The sequence below is a fragment of the Cervus elaphus genome, chromosome 6, assembly GCF_910594005.1.
Source record: "Cervus elaphus chromosome 6, mCerEla1.1, whole genome shotgun sequence".
In the NCBI taxonomy this organism is placed as follows: Eukaryota; Metazoa; Chordata; class Mammalia; order Artiodactyla; family Cervidae; genus Cervus; species Cervus elaphus.
Window position 1 is genome coordinate 20967899 of NC_057820.1, and position 22372 is coordinate 20990270.

General features: G+C 40.5%; 2 protein-coding genes across 2 annotated transcripts in view; one reads left to right on the top strand and one right to left on the bottom strand.

Annotated features, from left to right (window-relative positions):
* Positions 1–22372, bottom strand: part of CFAP299 (cilia and flagella associated protein 299) — a 649220-nt gene that overhangs the window by 172174 nt on the left and 454674 nt on the right. The window lies entirely within an intron of this gene.
* Positions 4706–6870, top strand: LOC122696401 (RAC-gamma serine/threonine-protein kinase). The gene has a single exon (XM_043906380.1). It carries the CDS (start codon positions 5025–5027, stop codon positions 6462–6464), a length of 1440 nt encoding a protein of 479 aa, XP_043762315.1. The 5' UTR covers positions 4706–5024; the 3' UTR covers positions 6465–6870.

The window sequence follows — 22372 nt, forward strand, 5'->3', positions numbered from 1 at the left end:
CTAGGAGTTATTTTCTTGGGCAAATCTCTCTCTCTCTCTTTTTTTTTTTTTTTTTTTGGAGTATAATTTCTTTATAATGTTGTGTTAGTTTCTGTTGTACAACAAAGTGAATCAGCTATATGCACACATATATCCCCCCCTTTTGAGCCTCCCTCCCATCCACCCCTCGTCCCACCCTCTAGGTCATCACAGAGCAATATCTCTTATTCAGAGCTTCTATTTGCTCATCTCTAGGGCAGTGATAAACATCAGCCATGTAAAGAATAAACTCATGTCCAAGAGCTTAAATACAGTACATACTTAGTAATGTTTGGTTTTTCATTTGCAGATGGTGAAAGTAATTGAACATTGATTTATAAGGATGTTTAGGACAGAATGATTTAGCAGAATTTTAACAAACTCATCTTCTAATAATTCTGTATCAGGTAATTTTCTGTCAGTGTTAACTTCTACCGAAGTTAATGAGATGATTTAAAGTAAGAGTAGATTAGGTTCTAACTGAAATCAACTGTCCTTTCCAAAAGTTCATTCTGCTTTCCTCCTAACTGTCCCCTGCCGCCCCCACCTAAGTATACTAAAAAATCAGTTTGACATTTAAATCACTCCAACATAGGAGTAAGATGTTTCTCAGTTTTCAGGATTTGGGTGGTGAGAATAGGTTCAGTGACATCTCTAAGACCTGACAGATTGAAGCACCTTTCTTCCTGCCCAACACTGGTTAGAAGAGGCCAGTTGCATATTTCAATCAGATAATAGCTATTCACCTATACTTCCTAGGATCTGAGATTTTCTCTTAGTCAGAATCCCTCAGGGTTTAAGTGTACACACATGTAAAATCTCCAGATGGAAAACTAACCTCATGCTATATTTTAATCATTACTCAAGAACTGTATTTCAGCAACTCTCCAGTGACTTGGCGGTATTCCAACGAGAGCAGATATAGGAGATGAAGAAAGTATTAGATGTTTATGTTAAGTTAACCACATTTAATTTAAAGACTTATCCATTCCAATGAAAACCAAAGCTTTGAAAATTCAAGAACATATTGTCTAACCCTAAACCACTTTTAATAAACAAGGACTTTCCAGTGACCACAGCAAGTCATGTTTCAGAGACCTACCCTGTGTCCCCCAGTTCTGTATAGAATAACTTTGCTCTTCCTCTTGCTTCCACTGCCCAGTCCCAGGCTTCCATAGAAGCTGACCAGTACAAGTTGTGCAGTTAATGTGATTAGTAGCCAGAAGAGACTTTTCAGCCACATTTATTCATAATTCTAATAAGAAACCACTTACTAAGCACTAAAGATGCACTAAGAGTAAGCTTATCATTGTACGCACACACACATACACCAAAACCAGTAGAGAGGATTATATCAAACATATATTTATATATTAACGTGTCAATGCATTCATGCATGCTAAGTCGCTTCAGTAGAGTCCAACTCTTTGAGACCCTATGGACTATAGCCGGCCAGGCTACTCTGTCCATGGACTTCTCCAGGCAAGAATATTGGAGTGGGTTGCCATGCCCCCCGCCCCCTACCAGGGGATCTTAATGACCTAGGGATTGAACCCACATCTCTTACATCTCCTGCATTGGCAGGCAGGTTCTTTACCACCAACACCACCTGGGAAGCCCAACATATATCAATAATTTAATTTAATAAAATAAGCAGATACAGTGTGTACCAGTTTTTAATCCTTAAGTATAGATGAGGAAACTGAAGACCTGACAGCTAAAGTTAGATACCCAAGTTACTGAACAGCTAGTTTAGCTAGTTATTGGTACAACAAAATCCATTTCAGCCTGCCTCCCAATTCTATAATCTTTTATTTGTCAGCATCATTGATTGGCTTCCCTAGTGGCTCAGATGGTAAAGAATCTGCCCACAGTGCAGGAGACTCGGGTTGAATCCCTGGGTTAGGAAGATGCCCTGGAGAAGGGAATGGAAATCCATGCCAGTGTTCTTGCCTGGAGAACTCCATGGACAGAGGAACCTGGTGGGCTACAGTCTATGGGATTGCAAAGAGCCGGACATGACTGAGTGACTAACACTTTCACTTTCTTCACTTTTCATTAATTGCTTACTGAGTGTCAGGCATCATGCTCAAGTACTGAAAAGACAACTGGATTGTTGTCCTTCAGCATGCACAGGATGATTGGTTTCAGGACCCCCTCAGACACCAAACTTCCTGGGTGTTCAGGTCCCTTACATAGAATGTCATTGTACAATAGGCCCTCCACATTCACGGGCTCTGCATCCACGGGTTTCAGACCAAGTCCTTTGCCTTCAAAGGGTTCACAATTGGCTTGGGGAAATTCTACCTAGTCTTATAATGTTTCCATGTTTGATTAGAACCTGGAACAGTGAGTCTTTTTTTTTAAATTTTTTTTTAATTTTTATTTTTTTTTATTAGTTGGAGGCTAATTACTTCACAACATTTCAGTGGGTTTTGTCATACATTGACATGAATCAGCCATAGAGTTACACGTATTCCCCATCCCGATCCCCCCTCCCACCTCCCTCTCCACCCGATTCCTCTGGGTCTTCCCAGTGCACCAGGCCCGAGCACTTGTCTCATGCATCCCACCTGGGCTGGTGATCTGTTTCACCATAGATAATATACATGCTGTTCTTTCGAAACACCCCACCCTCACCTTCTCCCACAGAGTTCAAAAGTCCGTTCTGTACTTCTGTGTCTCTTTTTCTGTTTTGCATATAGGGCTATCATTACCATCTTTCTAAATTCCATATATATGTGTTAGTATGCTGTGATATTCTTTATCTTTCTGGTAGAACCTGGAACAGTGAGTCTTGACGTGTATCCCACATTACCAGCATCAACTTCCCCTAGAGACTAGCTAGACATTCAAAGTCTCAGGCTGCATTTCAGATCCACTGAAACAGAAGCTCAGGGATCTGTACTGCAAGAAGTCCTCGAGGTTATTTCAGTGCACACTGAAGTCTGAGGGCCTAAACACACAGGGATTACAAAGAAACACACAGGAGAGAAAAGGTTGGTACAGCCAGGATGGAGAACAGACGGAATTTCCTTTAAAAACTGAAAAATAGAGTCATCATCATATGATTCAGAAATCCCACTCTTTGGCATCAAATATCCAGACGAAACTATAATTCAAAAGATACACGTACCCCGATGTTCACAGAAGCACTATTTTCACAATAGCTAAGATATGTAAACAACATAAATGCCCCATTAAAGGATGAATGAATGAAAAAGATGTGGTGTGTGTATATATATGTGTATACACACACACACACGCATGCGCACACACACACACACACACACACACACACACACACACGAATGGAATATTACTCAGTCATAAAAAGGGAACAAAGCAATGCCATTCTCAGCAACATGAATGGACCTAGAGATTATCATACTAAGTGAAGCAAGTCAGATAGAGAGTCAGATACCGTATGGCCTCACTTACATGTGAAATCTAAAATGTGACACAAATGAACTTGTCTACGAGACACAGGCAGACTCACAGATGTAGAGAACAGACTTGGGGTTGTCAGGATGGGGGAAGGGAAGGATGGACTGGGAGTTTGGGATCATCAGATGCAAACTGTCACACCTAGGATGGGTAAACAACAGGGTCCTACTGTATGGCACAGGGAACTATTTTCTATATCCTGTGGTAAAACATTATGGGAAAGGATATGCAAAAGAATGTGTATCTTTTTCATATTCTGAAACATGAAAACTGAATCACTCTGAAGTACAGCAGAAATTAACACAATATTTTAAATCAGCTATACTTCAATAAAATAAATTTTAAAAAAGAAACACACAGGTTAACTAAGATATGGGAGAAGGCTTCCTGGAGGAACTGACACTTGAGGTGTGGGGAGGATTTGTAAATGCTTTTTCCAGGCAGAATGGACAATAATTAACAAAAGAAGAGAGGGAAGAACGTCATTGGTAGAAATTGAAAGTAAGGGACAGGGGATGAGAATAGATAAACTGGAATTAGAGTCTATGTGTATGCCTTAAATATTGCAGGTCTTGTCTCATATGCTGCTTGATATAAGGGCTGGAGCAAATAACTTAAGGGACTCACTGTGAAAAGGACCTGGAATTGATGCAAAATTTGGATTTCTTGTTGCCTACCTGTTACGAATTTCTAGAGCTTCCTCAGGATGTTCTTAGACAGTGTGAGGGAGACACTTTGCTGTCCAGTGATGGCAGAGAAGGAGAGAATCATAAGAAGGGAGTCCTGAGACTCAGGTGCTTCCAGATAGTTGCAGCTCAGGAACCCAGCTAGGCTGGATGCACATAAGCAAAGGCGACTGAGATGGAGTAAACAGAGGAAGGAAGAGGGGTGGAAGGAGAGTAAAAAGTGATTTTAACTAAAGTTCAAGTTAGCTTTATTCTAAATAAAACACATATACACATACACACAACAATAACAAAAAACAGCATGGGGGAAAACCAAACCAACGTGGAGGCGGGAACCTCCGGGGTGGGTGATGGCTGAAGAAGAAGGATCAACTATAGGAGTGCATCAAAGAAAAAAGGCCAAAGTCTTCAGAAAATAAAGAATCTGTCAGAGAAAAGCGACACTCCAATTCCTGAAAGAGCTCCGAAACATAACAAGATCACGAAACAGAATATTACTAGAGTACCTTGGTTACTCGGTGGCTCAGTGCTAAAGAATCATCCTGCCATCCCTCCCTCCCTCCCCTGCAGCCCGCCGCCTGCCCTCCCGCCGGCCACACCGGGCTCCAGGGGGGCCAGAGGCTCTGCGGGGTGGGGGGAGGACAGGAGGGGAGGAGGAGGGAGGGGGACCCCCGAGTCGCCCCCTCTCCTCCCCCCGCCCCCCGGCTCCATCCTCCGCCGCCGCCCGAGCAGCTGCGGGGCCGCCGCCGCCGCCTTTGCAGGCTGAGTCATCACTAGAGAGTGGGAAGGGCAGCAGCAGCAGAGAATCCAAACCCCAAAGCTGGTGTCACAAAGTACCATTTCTCCAAGTTGGGGGCTCAGAGGGGAGCCATCATGAGCGATGTTACCATTGTGAAAGAAGGTTGGGTTCAGAAGAGGGGAGAATATATAAAAAACTGGAGGCCAAGATATTTCCTTTTGAAGACAGATGGCTCATTCATAGGATATAAAGAGAAACCCCAAGATGTGGATTTACCTTATCCCCTCAACAACTTTTCAGTAGCAAAATGCCAGTTAATGAAAACAGAACGACCAAAGCCAAACACATTTATTATCAGATGTCTCCAGTGGACCACTGTTATAGAGAGAACATTTCACGTAGATACTCCAGAGGAAAGGGAAGAATGGACAGAAGCTATCCAGGCTGTAGCAGACAGACTCCAGAGGCAAGAAGAAGAGAGAATGAATTGTAGTCCAACTTCACAAATTGATAATATAGGAGAGGAAGAGATGGATGCTTCTACAACCCATCATAAAAGAAAGACAATGAATGATTTTGACTATTTGAAACTACTAGGTAAAGGCACTTTTGGGAAAGTTATTTTGGTTCGAGAGAAGGCAAGTGGAAAATATTATGCTATGAAGATTCTGAAGAAAGAAGTTATTATTGCCAAGGATGAAGTGGCACACACTTTAACTGAAAGCAGAGTATTAAAGAACACTAGACATCCCTTTTTAACATCCCTGAAATATTCCTTCCAGACAAAAGACCGTTTGTGTTTTGTGATGGAATATGTTAATGGGGGAGAGCTGTTTTTCCATTTGTCGAGAGAGCGGGTGTTCTCCGAGGACCGCACACGTTTCTATGGTGCAGAAATTGTCTCTGCCTTGGACTATCTACATTCCGGAAAGATTGTGTACCGTGATCTCAAGTTGGAGAATTTGATGCTGGATAAAGATGGCCACATAAAAATCACAGATTTTGGACTTTGCAAAGAAGGGATCACTGATGCAGCCACCATGAAGACTTTCTGTGGTACACCAGAGTATCTGGCACCAGAGGTATTAGAAGATAATGACTATGGCCGAGCCGTGGATTGGTGGGGCCTTGGGGTTGTCATGTATGAAATGATGTGCGGGAGATTACCTTTCTATAACCAGGATCATGAGAAACTTTTTGAACTAATTCTAATGGAAGACATTAAATTTCCTCGAACACTCTCTTCAGATGCAAAATCATTGCTTTCAGGGCTCTTGATAAAGGATCCAAATAAACGCCTTGGTGGAGGACCAGATGATGCAAAAGAAATTATGAGACACAGTTTCTTTTCTGGAGTAAACTGGCAAGATGTGTATGATAAAAAGCTTGTACCTCCTTTTAAGCCTCAAGTAACGTCTGAGACAGACACCAGATATTTTGATGAAGAATTTACAGCTCAGACTATTACAATAACACCGCCTGAAAAATATGATGAGGACGGTATGGACTGCATGGACAATGAGAGGCGGCCGCACTTCCCTCAATTTTCCTACTCTGCAAGTGGACGAGAATAAGTCTCTTTACTTCTGCTACTTCACTGTCATCTTAGGTTTATTACTGAAAATGATTCCTGGACATCACAGCAGTCCTAACTCTTACAAATGCAGGAGCACCTTCAGACATCCCAGACCAGTCCAAGGTCTTCACCCCTCGCCGCCTTTCACACACATGAGAATACACATATACGCAGACACACTCGACATTTTTGTTTTTGCATGAAATTGTATCTCAGTCTAAGGTCTCATGCTGTTGCTGCTACTGTCTTACTATTATAGCAACTTTAAGAGGTAATTTTACAATCCTTGAAAGTCATGAGCCCACCATTGTTCATTTGTGCACCAACTGTCATCTTTTGATCTTTTAATTTTTGTTTTTCCCTAACAGTGAAGGCTAAATGATTCTAGGTACATTTTTTAACTTTCTAGACGATAAATCAAAAACTAATTAGACTAAGAAGATTTAGTTTTTAATTCAGAACAAGCAACTGTGGAAGCGTGGTGATGTGCATATGCAGAATCTTAGTAAAGCATATCAGCTGAGTGCATAAAATAGGTATGTATCAGTAAGATCCGGCTGGAATTCATTAGGAAGCATTTGAGAGAAGGACTGAACAACTGTTAAGATAGACAGATACATTTGTAAATTTAAATTCCTGTTCAGTACTGCAGAGGAAGCCTGGTGCTCCACGTGGATGTCCAGATTTCGCAGGCTCTTATTGGCAAAGGAACATCCTTCTGCCAAGGAAGGAAGTGTGTGCACAGCAGAGTAGGTGACGTAAGGGTCTCTGACATGATTTGCACCAGAGAGCATTTTATTTCCCCTGTGCTTGGAAACCTCTTCCCCTTCCTGATACTATCACCTCTGATGGCTGAAGAATGTAGACAGGTGTAACGATCCTGTTTTTCACCAAAATCTGTACACCGAGGTGAACAGGTGTTCACCTCATTTGTTTCGATTTGTTTTACTTTCAGTTCTACGTGAAATAGCTTTTTCTCAGATGTTAAAACTTCGAATGTCCTTTTATGATTTTGTTTATATTGCAGTAGTATTTATTTTTTAGTGATGAGAACTGTATGTCATGTTAGCAAATGCAGCTCCAACTTACGTAAAATAGACTTACTGCAGTTTCTTTTGACCCATGTGCAAAGAATGTACACGCCAGTGAGACTCATGCACTTTTTCTCCTGTGTAAAAAAATTTTTGATGAGGCTCTGAAATTGTACATATAGATTAGAATTTGGCTTTGGGAGAAGAGATGCTGTCATTCAACCCCTTGGTGCTAAAAATGAGAAATCCTCAACTATCTATGCCAAGGGGTGGAAACAAATGGATGTTATATTTGCTATTTTGAGAATTGAAAGGTTATGATGGCCTGGCAACATAATATAATGAAGAAAACTGAGAAAAAAAAAAAAAAAAAAAAGAATCATCCTGCCAATGGAGGAGACACAGGTTTGGTCCCTGGGTTGGGAAGATCCCCTGGATAAGGAAATGGCAACCCACTCCAGTATTCTGGCCTGGGAAATCCCATGGACAGAGGAGACTGGCAGGCTATAGACTAGAGGGTCGGCTGAAGTGACAGCACACACACATGGATAGATCATAGAACAGGAAACAGGAAACAGTACTTCACTGGCAGAAATATTAACCTCAGATATGCATATGAAACCACCCTTATGGCGGAAAGCGAAGAGGAACTAAAGAGCCTTTTGATGAAGGTGAAACAAGGGAGTGAAAAAACTGACTTAAAATTCAACATTCAAAAAATGAAGATCGTGGTATCTGGTCCCATCACTTCATGGCAGATAGTTGGGGAAACAATGGAAACAGTGAGAGACTATTTTCTTGGGCTCCAAAATCACTGAAGATGGTGACTGCAGTCATGAAATTAAAAGATGCTTGCTCTTTGGAAGAAAAGCTATGAAAAACCTAAATAGTGCATTGAAAAGCAGAGACTTGACTTTGCCAACAAAGGTCCATCTAGTCAAAGCTATGGTTTTTCCAACAGTCATGTATGGATGTGAGAGTTGGACCATAAAGAAGGCTGAAAGCCCGAGAATTGATGTTTTTCAGCTGTGGTGTTGAAGAAGACTGTTGGTAGTCCCTTGGACAGCAAGGAGATCCAACCAGCCAATCATATAGCAAATCAGTCCTGAATATTCATTAGAAGAACTGATGCTGAAACTTCAATACTTGGGACACCTGATATGAAGAACCAACCCATTGGAAAAGATCCTGATGGTGGGGAAAATTGAAGGCAGGAGGAGAAGGGGGTGACAAAGTATGAGATGGTTGGTTGGCATCACAGACACAATGGACACGAGTTTGAGCAAGCTCCGGGAGACAGTGAAGGACAGGGAAGCCTGGAGTGCTGTCTAGTCCATGGGGTCACAAAGAGTCAGACATGTCTGAGCGACTGAACAAGAGCAACAACTTCATCATTATCTAAGAAACTACTGATAATGAGAGGGTCAAGCATGAGCTCTGCACACTCATTTATTCTTTCCTGTTGCTTTCCAGCAATTTGTTATTTACAAATTAGGGAGTATTATTTTATAATCATCAAACCCATTTCACGGCGACAATCTCTGAATATATTACCTGACCATTTTATTGATTGTGTCAGAAGGACACGATTCTTAACAAAAATGGTATAAACATTTTGAGCGGTGAGGTAATATTCATTTTACCTTTAAAATGAATATTTTGGGGTTTTTTTGATGCTGAGCTCCATGAACTGTTTGTATATTTTGGAGATTAATCCTCTGTTTGCAAATATTTCTTCCCATTCTGAGGGTTGTCTTTTTGCCTTTTTAATGGTTTCCTTTACTGTGCACAAGTGCTTTATGTTGACCTGGGGGAAGTGGATGAGGTGGAGGGTGGGAGGTAGGTCCAAGAAGGAGAGGATATATGTATGCATGTGGCTGATTTACTTCATTGTACAGCAGAAACTAACATAACATCCTAAAGCAGTTACATTTCAAAATTTTTTTTAAATTTAATAAGTGAATATTTTGTATCAATTACTGGGGAATCTGAGTGACAGAATGTGGCTGACTTCGATAATGGGTAGCACTGTAGCAACCAAAAAACACTTTCCCACTCTGGGGCCTCCAGTGGCTGAGGCACAGCTACAAATTTAGCATTCCCTCATTTTAAGCATTCCAAAATATTTTAGTGATTGTCTTGATAGGAGTCCAGTAAAAAACAGCTGTCAAAATGTATCATATATTTGCAAACCTCCTACACAGCACTGTTACTATAATTGGTTGAGGTTTTGTTTTGTTTTGGTTTTTTTTTTTTTACTTTAAAAAGGTTGTGGAAAGCATAATTTAGGTTTGGTCAAACTTTTATTAATGTTCATTGGAGGACTATAGTCCATAATTAGACCAGTTTTTAGGTATTTCATATTTGAAAAGTAAGCAAGCATATAGGTGGCAGTTTTTCTTTACGGCTTCATCAATCTGAAAGTCAAAAATTCTTGGACTGTAGTATGTACACAGTATTGCAAATCACCACTTTTTAATCTGATGTATCTGTTCCATCAAAGAGCCAAAGTAATTTGGTCAGCAGTGTTTTCATTGGTTTTAATATCTCCTCCACCTCCTTTCCACTCCAAACTATGACTTAATTGCACTAGGGTTATCCATTTAAAGCCATAACATTAAAATAGTTTGGAGGACGGCAGTTCTTTCTGCAAAAACCATAGTCCACTAAACAGAGGGTCTTTTTCACCAGCCACATGTCTATCACGAGTGTCTTAGAATTTAGGTTAACTAGTTTACTGTTAAATTAGAGCCAAAGATAATAGCAACTCCAAATTGCAAGTTTTCTAGAAAACATGTGGAGGTCCTCTCTGACACTGACAGAAAGAAATAAAAAGACTTACGAGGTTTTTATTATTATTATTATTATTATTATGTTCTGCTTGGCCCTGAACATCGTGTTTTATTGCCTGACTCAAGAAGCGTACCTCAAAAATATTATTTTAGTGCTCTGAGTTACTTTAACTATGTTTTGAAGCTAGGCACTTTCCTATATTGATGAAACCAACTACAGACTCTGTCAGTTTTAAAAAAAAAGTTGCACTGTGAAAAATATAGGCTCTAGTAATCACTAAGAAAAATATCTATTCATATGGCTTCCATTTAAAAAAAAAGTGTTAGTTGTGAACAATCACTCAATTGTGTCTAATTCTTTGCGATCCAATAGATTGTAGCCCATCAGGTTCCTCTGTCCATGGGATTATCCCCCCAAGAATACTGGTGTGCATAGATACTCGCTTCTCTAGGAGATTGCAACTCAGGGATTGAACCTAGGTCTCCTGCATTGCAGGCAGTTTCTTTACTATCTGAGCCACCATAATAACTGGGAAAAATATCTATTCATATGGCTTCCATAGGCAACTCTGTATATGTCAAAGGTCAGAATTCCTATCCTGACATTTTATGCTCCATGCCTTCTAAGGACTCTTACTATTGTTGCTATGTCATCATTATCCAAAACAAGTGTGTTTATATAAGACTCCATAAAGACTCCATATAAGACTCATATTTTCATTTTAGTAAATAAATGCTTGGGGCATTTAATGCATGAGCCCAGCAGAGACTTATCAAGGTAATTAGACTATGGACTGAAATTTAAACCATGGAAACAGAAAGAAAATGTGGTCCTAGAGACGCCCTGCAAGAAAAATTCTAGACATAATGTCCTTGGCTCAAGGACAGAGGTAAGTGGGATACCACTGTTATATGTGGAAAGTAGGGTGCCATATACAGAAAGTATAACCATATGTTTTGTCAGGGAACATTTAACATACGTAAAACAAGAAACACAGGTGGCACAGTGGAAAAGAATATGCCTGCCAATGCAGGAGACACAAGAGATGCCAGTTCTATTCCTGGGTGGGGAAGATTCCCCTGGAAGAGGAAATGGCAACCCACTCTAGTATTCTTGCCTGGAAAATCCCATGAGCAGAGAAGCCTGCTGGACTACAGTACTTAGGGTGGCAAAGAGTTGGACACTACTGAGCACAGAACACACAGAAAATAAGAATCTTTAAATAAGTAATAAATAAATGAAGATAAGCTAATGATGAAGTGACAAAACCACAATGATGAGAAAAACACTTAAAGAGTTGTCTTTTTGTCATTAGGGTAGTCCCAAACAATTCTCGAAAAGTGATATTGAAATATGACAGAATGCATCAGTCAATTGATTCTGTTAAATTTTTTTAAATTATTTGATACAACGTGTTTTCTTTATCAATCACAAAGCATTTGCTCTGTTCTGTAACATCAGTTCAGTTCAGTCGCTCAGTCGTGTCCAACTCTTTGTGACCCCATGGACTGCAGCACGCCAGGCTTCCCTGTAATCACCAACTCCTGGAGCTTCCTCAAACACATGTCCACTGAGTCGGTGATGCCATCCAACCATCTCATCCTCTGTCATCTCCTTCTCCTCCCATCTTCAATCTTTCCCAGCATCAGGGTCTTTTCCAATGAGTCTGTTCTTCTCATCAGGTGGTCAAAGTATTAGAGCTTCAGCTTTCTGCATCAGTCCTTCCAATGAATATTTAGGATTGATTTCCTTTAGGATGGACTGGTTGGATCTCCTTGCAGTCCAAGGGACTCTCAAGAGTCTTCTCCAACACCACAGTTCAAAAGCATCAATTATTCTGTGCTCAGCTTTCTTTCTCACCAGGGCTTCCCTGGTGGCTCAGTTGGTAAAGAATCTGCCTGCAAGGAGGTATACCTGGGTTCAGTCCCTTAGTTGGGAAGATCCCCCGAGGAAGGAAACAGCTACCGTTCCAGTATTCTGGCCTGGAGAATTCCATGGACTGTATATTCTATGGGGTCACAAGGAGTTGGATAAGACTGATCAACTTTTACTTCATAGCTTTCTTTATGGCCCAACTCTCACATCTATACAAGACTAATGGAAAAACCATAGCTTAGACTAGATGGACATTTGTTGGCAAAGTAATGTCTCTGCTTTTTAATATGCTGTCTAGATTTTTCATAGCTTTTCTTCCATATGAACATCACAGCATAAAGAATTGTACAATCAAACTGTTGACTCTATGAACTGACTAAAGCCTTCTAAATATACTGTTGCTCCAAAAAATTCAATATGACAGAATGAGGAAAGACAGGCTATTTAAAGGAAGAAGAAGAAATGAATAAGGATGAAATATTAATCATTCAGAATATTGCAGTGATCTAAGCTTTTTTGGAAAATACCCTGAAAAGCGTGCTCTCAGTCAGTTCAGTCAGTCAGTCTGAACTCTCTGAACTCTGTCTGGCTCTTTGCAATGCCGTGGACTGCAGCACGCCAGCCTCCCTGTCCATCACCAATTCTCAGAGTTCCTCAAACTCATGTCCATCAAGTCGGTGATTCCATCCAACCATCTCAACCTCTGTCGTCCCCTTCTCCTCCTGCCTTCAATCTTTCCCAGCATCAGGGTCTTTTCGAATGAGTCAGTTCTTCACATCAGGTGGCCAAAGTACTGGAGTTTCAGCTTCAGCATCAGTCCTTCCAATGGATATTCAGGACTGATTTCCTTTAGAATGGACTGGTTGGATCTCCTTGCAGTCCAAGCGACTCTCAAGTCTTCTCCAATACCACAGTTCAAAAGCATCAATTCCTTGGCCCTCAGCTTTCTTTATAGTCCAACTCTCACACCCATACATGACTACTGGAAAAACCATAGCCTTGACTAGATGGACCCTTGTTGGCAAAGTAATGTCTCTGCTTTTTAATGTGCTCTCTAGGTTGGTCAGAGCTTTTCTTCCAGGGAGCAAGCGTCTTTTAATTTCATGGCTGCAGTCACCATCTGCAGTGATCTTGGAGTCCAAGAAAATAAAGTCAGCCACTGTTTCCACTGTTTCCCCATCTATTTAACATGAAATGATGGGATGGGATGCCATGATCTTAGTTTTCTTAATGTTGAGTTTTAAGTCAACATTCTCACTCTCCTCTTTCACTTTCATCAAGAGGTTCTTTAGTTCTTCTTCACTTTTTGCCATAAGGGTGGTGTCATCTGCATATCTGAGGTTATTGATATTTCTCCCAGATATCTTGATTCCAGCTTGTGATTCATCCAGCCCAGCATTTCTCATGATGTACTCTGTATATAAGTTAAATAAGTAGGGTGACAATATACAGCCTTGATGTACTTCTTTCCCAATTTGGAACCAGTCTGTTGTTCCATGTCCAGTTCTAATTGTTGCTTCTTGACCTGCCTTCAGATTTCTCAGGAGGCAGGTCAGATGGTCTCGTATTCTCATCTCTTAAAGAATTTCCCACAGGATGTTGTAATCCACACAGTCAAAGACTTTGACGTAGTCAATAAAGCAGAAGTAGATGTTTTCCTGGAACTCTTGCTTTCTCAATGCTCTAGCAGATGTTGCCAATTTGATCTCTAGTCCCTCTGCCTTTTCTAAATCCAGCTTGAGCATCTGGAAGTTCGCGGTTCACATAATGTTGAAGCCTGGCTTGGAGAATTGGGGGCATTACTTTGCTAGTGTGTGAGATGAGTGCAATTGTCCAGTAGTCTGAATATTCTTTGGCATTGTCTTTCTTTGGGATTGGAATGAAAACTGACCTTTTCCAGTCCCGTGGCCACTGCCGAGTTTTCCAAATTTGCTGGCATATTGAGTGCCAATATTATTTTCCCCTGTTTCTTTGCATTGATCACTGAGGATGTCTTTCTTATCTCCCCTTGATATTCTTTGGAACTCTGCATTCAAATAGGTATATCTTTCCTTTTCTCCTTTGCTTTTTGCTTCTCTTCTTTTCATAGCTATTTGTAAGGCCTCCTCAGACAATCATTTACCTTTTTGCATTTCTTTTTCTTGGGGACGGTCTTGATCAATGCCTCTTGTACAATGTCATGAACCTCCATCCATAGTTCTTCAGGCAAACTGTCTACCAGATCTAATCCCTTGAATCTATTCATCACCTCCACTGTATAATTGTAAGGCATTTGATTTAGGTCATACCTGAATGGTCTAGTGGTTTTCCCTACTTTCTTCAATTTAAGTCTGAATTGGGCAATAAGGAATTCATGATCTGAGCCACAGTCAGCTCCCTGTTTTGTTTTTGCTGACTGTTTAGAACTTCTCCATCTTCAGCTGCAATGAACATAGTCAATCTGATTTCGGTATTTACCATTAGGTAATGTTCATGTGTAGAGTCATCTCTTGTGTTGTTGGAAGAGGGTGTTTGCTACGATCAGTGCATTTTATTCGCAAAACTCTGTCAACCTTTGACCTGTTTTGTTTTGTACTCCAAGGCCAAATTTGCTTGTTTTCCAGGTTATCTCTTAACTTCCTACTTTTGTATTCCAGTTCCCTATGACAAAAAGGACATCTTTTTTGGGTGTTAGTTCTAGAAGGTCTTGTAGGTCTTCATAGAACCATTCAACTTCAGCTTTTCAGCATTGCTGGTTGGAAGATAGACTTGGATTACTGCGATATTGAATGATTTGCCTCAGAAATGAATAGAGATCATTCTGTCATTTTTGAGACTGCATTCAAGTACTGCATTTTGGACTCTTTTGTTTACTATGATGGCTATTCCATTTCTTCTAAGGGATTCTTGTCCACAGTAGTAGATATAATGGTCATCTGAGTTAAACTCATCCATTCCAGTCCATTTTAGTTTGCTGATTCCTTAAATGTTGATGTTCACTCTTGCCATCTCCTGTTTGAGCACTTCTAATTTGCCTTGATTCATGAACCTAACCTTCCAGGTTACTATGCAATAGTATAGTAACATCATCAGACTTTATTTCCATCAGCAGTCATATCTACCAATGGGTGCTATTTTTGCTTTGGCTCTGTCTCTTTATTCTTTTTGGAGTTACTTCTCCACTGATCTCCCATAGCATACTATGTTGCCACCTACCAGCCTGGGGAGTTCATCTTTCAGTGTCCTATCTTTTTTCCTTTTCATACTGTTCATGGGGTTCTGAAGGAAAGAATACTGAAGTGGTTTGCCATTCCCTTCTCCAGTGGACCACATTTTGTCACAACTCTCCACCATGATCCGTCCATCTTGGATGGCCCTACATGGCGGGCTCATAGTTTCATTGAGTTAGACAAGGCTGTAGTCCATGTGATCAGTTTGGTTTGTTCTCTGTGATTGTGGTTTTCATTCTGTCTGCCCTCTGATGGATAAGGATAAGAGGCTTATGGAAGCTTCCTGATGGAAGAGACTGACTGAGGGGGAAACTGGGTCTTGTTCTGATGGGCAGGTAAATCTTTAATCCAACTTTCTGTGGATGGCTGGAGCTGTGTTCCCTCCCTGTTGTTTTACCTGAGGCAAAACTATGGTGGAGGCAATGAACATATGGGGACCTCCTTCAAAAGGTCCCCTGCACACACTGCCGCACTCAGTGCCCCCAACCCTGGCAGCAGGCCACCGTCGACCCACCCCTCCACCAGAGACTCCTGGACACTCATGGCAAGTCTGGGTCAGTCTCTTGTGGGTCACTGTTCCTTTCTTCTGGGTCCTGGTGCACAAGGTTCTGTTTGTGCCCCCCAAGAGTCTGTTCCCCCAGTCATGTGTAAGTTCCAGTGGCTCTGTGGTAGGGTTAATGGTGACCTCCTCCAAGAGGGCTTATGTCACACCCAGGTCTGCTGCACCCAGAGTCCGTGCCCCTGTGGCAGGTCACTGCTGACCTGTACCTCTGCAGGAGACACTCAGACTTTTCTGGCTCAGTCTCTGTGGGGTCTCTGGGTCCTGGTGCACACAAGGTTTGTTTGAGCCCTCTGAGCATCTCTGGCAGGTAAGGGGTTTGATTCTAAATGCGATTTCACCCCTCCTACCATGTCGCTGGGGCTTCTCCTTTGCCCTTGGATGTGGGGTATCTTTTTTTGGTGGAATCCAACATTCTCCAGTCGATGGTTGTTCTGCAGTGAGTTGTAGCTTTGGAGTTCTCACAGGAGAAGATGTGCTCTATATGGGGCTAATTTTTCACTTTACTTACAAATCACTTATTTCCAAGTAAGCTATTTGCTAATTAAAGGTGTAGGGATGCTGGGCTTGTAATTCTCTTGCTCTGTGGAACTTCTTTGCCTATTTCTACCTGGCTCTATGCTCTGAAGGCTAACCCTGAGAAATGCACTCAAGGCTCCCAAACTGGCTTGTTTCTGATTGGGTTTAGCCAAAGGAGACACCAGGGTACTTGTTCCAAATGCTTTAATATATATGAAATCTTTTGAAAGACTTTTGCAAGGATACATTGTCTTAAGCCTTCTGACACATGTTTCAATATTAAAGTGATAGAGATAGACATTAAGTTTTATATTCTATATTCTTACATTCACTTATGAAGGCAAATGAGTTGCTGGATACATGATAAGTAATAAGGGATAACTTCTACTGAGACAGTTAACCAGAAAGCATTGCACTGTGATTAAGAGAGTAGGTCCTGGAAAAAAGACTAGCTAAGTCCCCAATCATGTTCCATCGCTCAACAGCTATTGACTTTGGACAAATTATTTATTCCAAGTTTTAGTTTTCTCATGTTTAGAACAGAGATGATGACATACTCTGTGTGGTTAGCCAGTCCCCAATGGTCCCTGCCTCCTGTATGCACATCCTTATGTAGCCTGCCCCTACACTAAAGAGGGATAGCTTGTGTAAGCAATAGGATGACATGTAAGTGGCAGAGTGTCACTTCCAGTACTCAATCGTGAAAGACAGTGAAGCTTCTGCCTCTATAGGATCACTTATCTTTCTATCTTGAAAGTGGATCCCTCCAGCCCCAGTCAAGTCTTCACATATTTGTAATCCCAAAAGATTTTTTAACTGAAAGCTCTTGTTAAGACTATGAGTCAGACCAGGATCAAATAAGCTGATCCCTTATACTGTAAGCTCCTGACTTACAGAAACAATGAAACAATATATGTTAAATTTTGGTGTAATTTGTTATGCTGCAATAGATAAAATAAAATGCCCTGTGTAATAGATTGTAAGGATTACATAAGATAATTATATGATGCCAATAGAACAAGAAGAGTATCTACACTATAATGAATACACAGAAGTGTTATATTACTGAGCGCCAGTGTGCATTTTTCCTATCCTCTATCCTAATTTATATATATATATTCTCATGTATACCTCATCTGGTTAGCATTCTTTATACTTCAGGAGTCATAAGACCCAACTTAAACTTGCTTAAACTCAACCCTCCCACTCCCCTTGTGCAATAAGGAATTTTGTGGTTCAAGTAACTAAAAGTAAAAGGCAAGCTTCTTTCACAAACTGCTAGATTAGGGGGCTTAAACAATTTCTGCCTGATTTAACCCCATGCTTAGGCTCCACCTTCCTCCCATGTTATTTCAGTTCTCAAGTTCTTCCCAGTGAGATGGCTCATAGCAGTTTCAGATTCACATTCTTCTAGATTCCAGTCCAGTGACAAAGAAAATGTCCCTCTCTCCCAAAAATCCTAGAAAAATTATCTTTGTATCTCTTGTTCTCACTGGACAACGTAAACGTCTCTGACCCAATCATAGAGCCAGGTTAAATCACATGCTTTCTCTTATGAACACAGGTTAAAAGTGAGAAAGGGGTGGCTTACCAGAGGAAAACTGAGATACTAAGGACTCACGACTAGTAAAAGGGTAAAATGGATACTGGGCAAAAAGAATAGATCTCTCCCCTGACTTACAACAATTATATGACCTAGTTGGTATGATTATCACATTCCACAGAGGACATTAAAGCACAGTGCTTGAGTGGCTTGCCTAGAATTGCATAGATACACCTGGAAAGGCCAGTCAGATTCCAGACCTCATGTGCTACACCACGTTATTATATTACCTCTCTAGGTGATGCTATGAATTATTATTCACTGTGGCTTAGTGATTTAGGTTAATTTAGACACTACACCTGTTACACTCCCTCTTTTGAAATTATATGCCTGTCCTGTATAATCAGCCCAATTACTTCAATTATCCTGTCTACTCAACTATGAAACCTCAATGTTTGCATCATGGGCTGGGCCAAAGAGAAATAATGTACAGTATGTTAGCTTAAGCTGCCCTTACAGTTACTGGATGAACAACAAAAGTCTCGATCACTTCCCCCTCAAGTCTTGCAAATGATCTTATTCTAGTTTCCAACAGACTAGATCAAGGGTGGTGACAGGCAAGTTCTTGTTAGCTATCCTTTCTGTTCTTTATGGAATGTATCTCTTGAAGATTAAATCTCAAAAATAATCTACTATTCTAGAATATTATACAGAGATATAGGTGCTTACCTACTCCTCACCAAATTGGTGCATAAAGCACACCCTGTAAACTCTTTAGAGGTGGTTTGTGATTTTCTATTGCACTTCAGCTAGGAAGTCTTGTGCACTGCCTACAGCACAAATTTGAAAGAAGAAGTTTTCTTTCTGGCCAAACTGTGCAGCCTGCAGGATTTTAGTTCCCTGATGGGATGAACTCAGGTCCAGAGCAATGAAAGCCTGAGCCTTTTTTTTTTTTTTTTTTTCCAATAGGGAAGGCTTGATTGATTTAACCATTGATCATCTGCTTGAACGCATATCAAATCTCTGCCCTCTTGTCCCTCAAGGTGAGGCTTGCTCCAAGCCCCAAGCCTCTTGGTTGGTCTTTCTGGTGCCCAGCTCCCATCCTGAGTCAGTTCATCTCTTAGCATAAACTGAGGGGTGATCCAAGGGGCTCATGAATAACTAAGACACTCCTATTACTCAGGAAATTTCAAGGATTTAGAAACTTCCTTCCAGGAACCAAAAAGATTCTTATACAGCAGTGATGCATACAAATAGTGTATCTTTGAAATGATGATGTATTAATGTTAGACAAATGATGTACAGAAATTTAAAAACACAACATTTTATGTTTATGTTCTTGGTGTAAGTTAACCTAGGAAGTGAAAGCCTGAGTCTTAACGGCTGGACTGCCAGGGAGTTCCCAGAAGAAACTAAAAACGTGCTTCTGAGTCAGTATTAAAGAACTGAAACTTTGGAATCTAGAACTGTTGCTTTGACTTTTTGTGTTTCTGAGGAAATACCTGGGACTTAGGTGTAGTAAAATAATTCCACAGATACGCCTTTTAAAATGTGAATTGCAAGCTCATTTTGTTCAACTCAAAGAGCTAAAAGCTATTTTTAGCTCTTTCTTTCTTTTTGTGATTTTGACTTTTTACTACAGAAAGGTTCTAAAATACAAATATGGTAGTACATTTCCTGTATTCATCAACAGCTTCAAAAATTATCAACGTGGGAAATCTTGTTTACCCACTTAGCCACACCTCCACTGAATTATATTAAAGGAAATCATAAATATCATATTGTTATCTGTGTTCAGTTTGGTACATATCTCTAAGAGTTAAGGGCTTTTAAAAATATGTTCATTCAAGAGGGAGGGGCTATATTATACAGATAGCTGATACACATTGTCGTATGGCAGAAACCAACACAATATTGTAAAGCAATTATCCCCCAATTAAAAATAAATTTAAACAAAAAATAGGATTATCACACCTACACTTCCCCAGCTGTTTCACAAATGTCTTCTCTGAGTTTATCGAAATAGGATACGTGCAAAGTTCTAATAACGCATAAGGTTAATATGCATTTCAAGATAATTTTTCCTCCTCCGCTTCCTCTTCTTCCTTCCCCTCCCCTTCCCATTCCTCTCTCTCTTTTCCTTCTTTTTTCTTCTCTTCATCCTCCTCTTTCTACCTTTCTACAGTAAGTCCCCTACATACTAACCTTCAAGCTGCAAATTTTCAAAGATGCAAACATGTGTTTTCCTGTCCCATCACTTAGGTTAGTTCAAGGGTCTGGCATACACTGTCACGTGCGTGCACCCTCTGCAAGTGGCTGGGCTCTTGTGTACTTTACTGTATAGCACAGTAGTACAGTATCTTCATTTCAAGCCCAGGATGTCCAGAAACAAGTGTAAAAGCAGCAGTGACAGGTATTATCAACCTGCTACAGTACAGTACTATATAGTTGATTGCGTTAGTTGGGTACTGAGGCTGATTTTGTTGGACTTTTGAGCCAATTGGACTTAAGAACAGGCTCCTAGAACAGAACTCATTCATGTGTAGGGAACTCACTGCTCTTCTCCTACTCCCCCATCCCCCTCTCTTTCCCTCTCCCCATCTTTTCCCCTCCTCCTCCTGCCGTTCCTACAGTTCTCCTCTCCTCCTCCACTCTTCTCCTTCTCCTCTTTCTTCTTTTATGTGTCTGATGAAGAAACCATATGTCATTAGAATTTTTGACCTTCTGGATTTGGCTGTCTTTATTCCTGGTGATGGGGCTTCCCTAGCGGCTCAGCAGTAAAGGCTCTGCCTACAATGTGGGAGCTGCAGTAGACATGAGTTCGATCCCTGGGTCAGGAAGATCCCCTGGAGTAGGGCACGGCAGCCCACTTCAGTATTCTTGCCTGGAGAATCTCATGGATATAGAAGCCTGGCGGCTTATGGTCCATAGAGTCACAAAGAACTGGACACAACTAAAATGACTTAGCAAGCATAGCATGGAAGACCTGATGACATTTAATATCATCCTGTGGTTTTTCTAGTTATATATTTAGAACTTTGATCAGATTCATCAAGTTTCCATAGTTTCAAGTTAATAGGTGTCAGTCTTACTGTAGCTTCATTGAGGGAAATGTAGTTTTTTTCTTTCTATCTCTGGCTGTTTTTACCTTTCTATCTCTGGCTGTTTTTACAGTTTTCTTCAGCTTTAAATTTTCAGAAGATATATGAAAATGTAGAAGGTATAGCTTCTTTTCACTCATCCTCTTTAGGATTACTAAAGTTTTATTAGTTTATGAGTTTATATCTAGTTTATAATATTTTTTAAAAAACTAGTATCTCTTCAAATTGTGTTTCCACTTCCTTCTCTCTCTCTTCTATATTAGAGCCCACATGACAGGCATTTAGGCTTTTTATCGAGACCCATGTCTGTTACCTTTCCTTGGATGTTTTCCATCTTTCTTTTATTGCTTTAGTCTAGCTGTTATCTGCTTGCTTCCCCAGCAGCTCAACAATAAAGAATCCACCTGCAATACAGGACATTCAGGACACATGGGTTGAATTCCTGGGTTGGGTTGGGAAGATCCCCAGAGGAGGAAATGACCATGAGCTCTAGCATTCTTGTCTAGAAAATCCCATGGACAGAGGAGCCTGGCGGGCTAGAGTCAATGGGGTCACAAAGAGTCAGACATGACTTAGTGACTGAATACACAAACATATCTATTGTGCTCTTACTTTCTTCATATTTTTTAACACCAGAAATATTTTGTATTAGAGCATAGCCGATTAACAATGCTGTGACAGTTTCAGGTGAATGGTGAAGGGACTCAGCCATACATACACATGTAACTATTCTCTCCCAAATCCCCTACTTTCATTAATGGTATTTTTCACTTTTAAAATTTTTAATTTGGGCCTTATTATGGTTCTATGGTGAGTTACCAATACTGTCATTTATTTTCTTGTATCTGTTGCTCAGTTATTATAACTGGTAACTTCACTGTCTTGACACTTTTAGGCTCCCTTTTTATTATGTATTTGTTTTCCTCTCTTACTTTTCACTTGTGTTGTCTCCTGATACTTCTGGTAGTTACTGACTACATGTCAGGCACTGAGTATGAAAAGTTGTAGAAGTTCTGGGTAAAGTCGTATTCTTTCAAAGATTTATTACTCTTCAGTTTGTTAAGAAGAGTTGGTATAAATTAAGGACTTCAATCCATTCAAGGACTGAGAGGAAGCAAAGTTGGGTATTGTGTTTTGCGGAGTCTATTTTGAATTTGGTTTTAGTCATAGTATAGCTTTCCAGAGGTCTCAACTGAAAAACATGTTTTCCAGCACTCTTTGACACTTTGATACTCCCTTTCTCTTACGTCACTGCCCCTGTTGCTCAGTTGCTAAG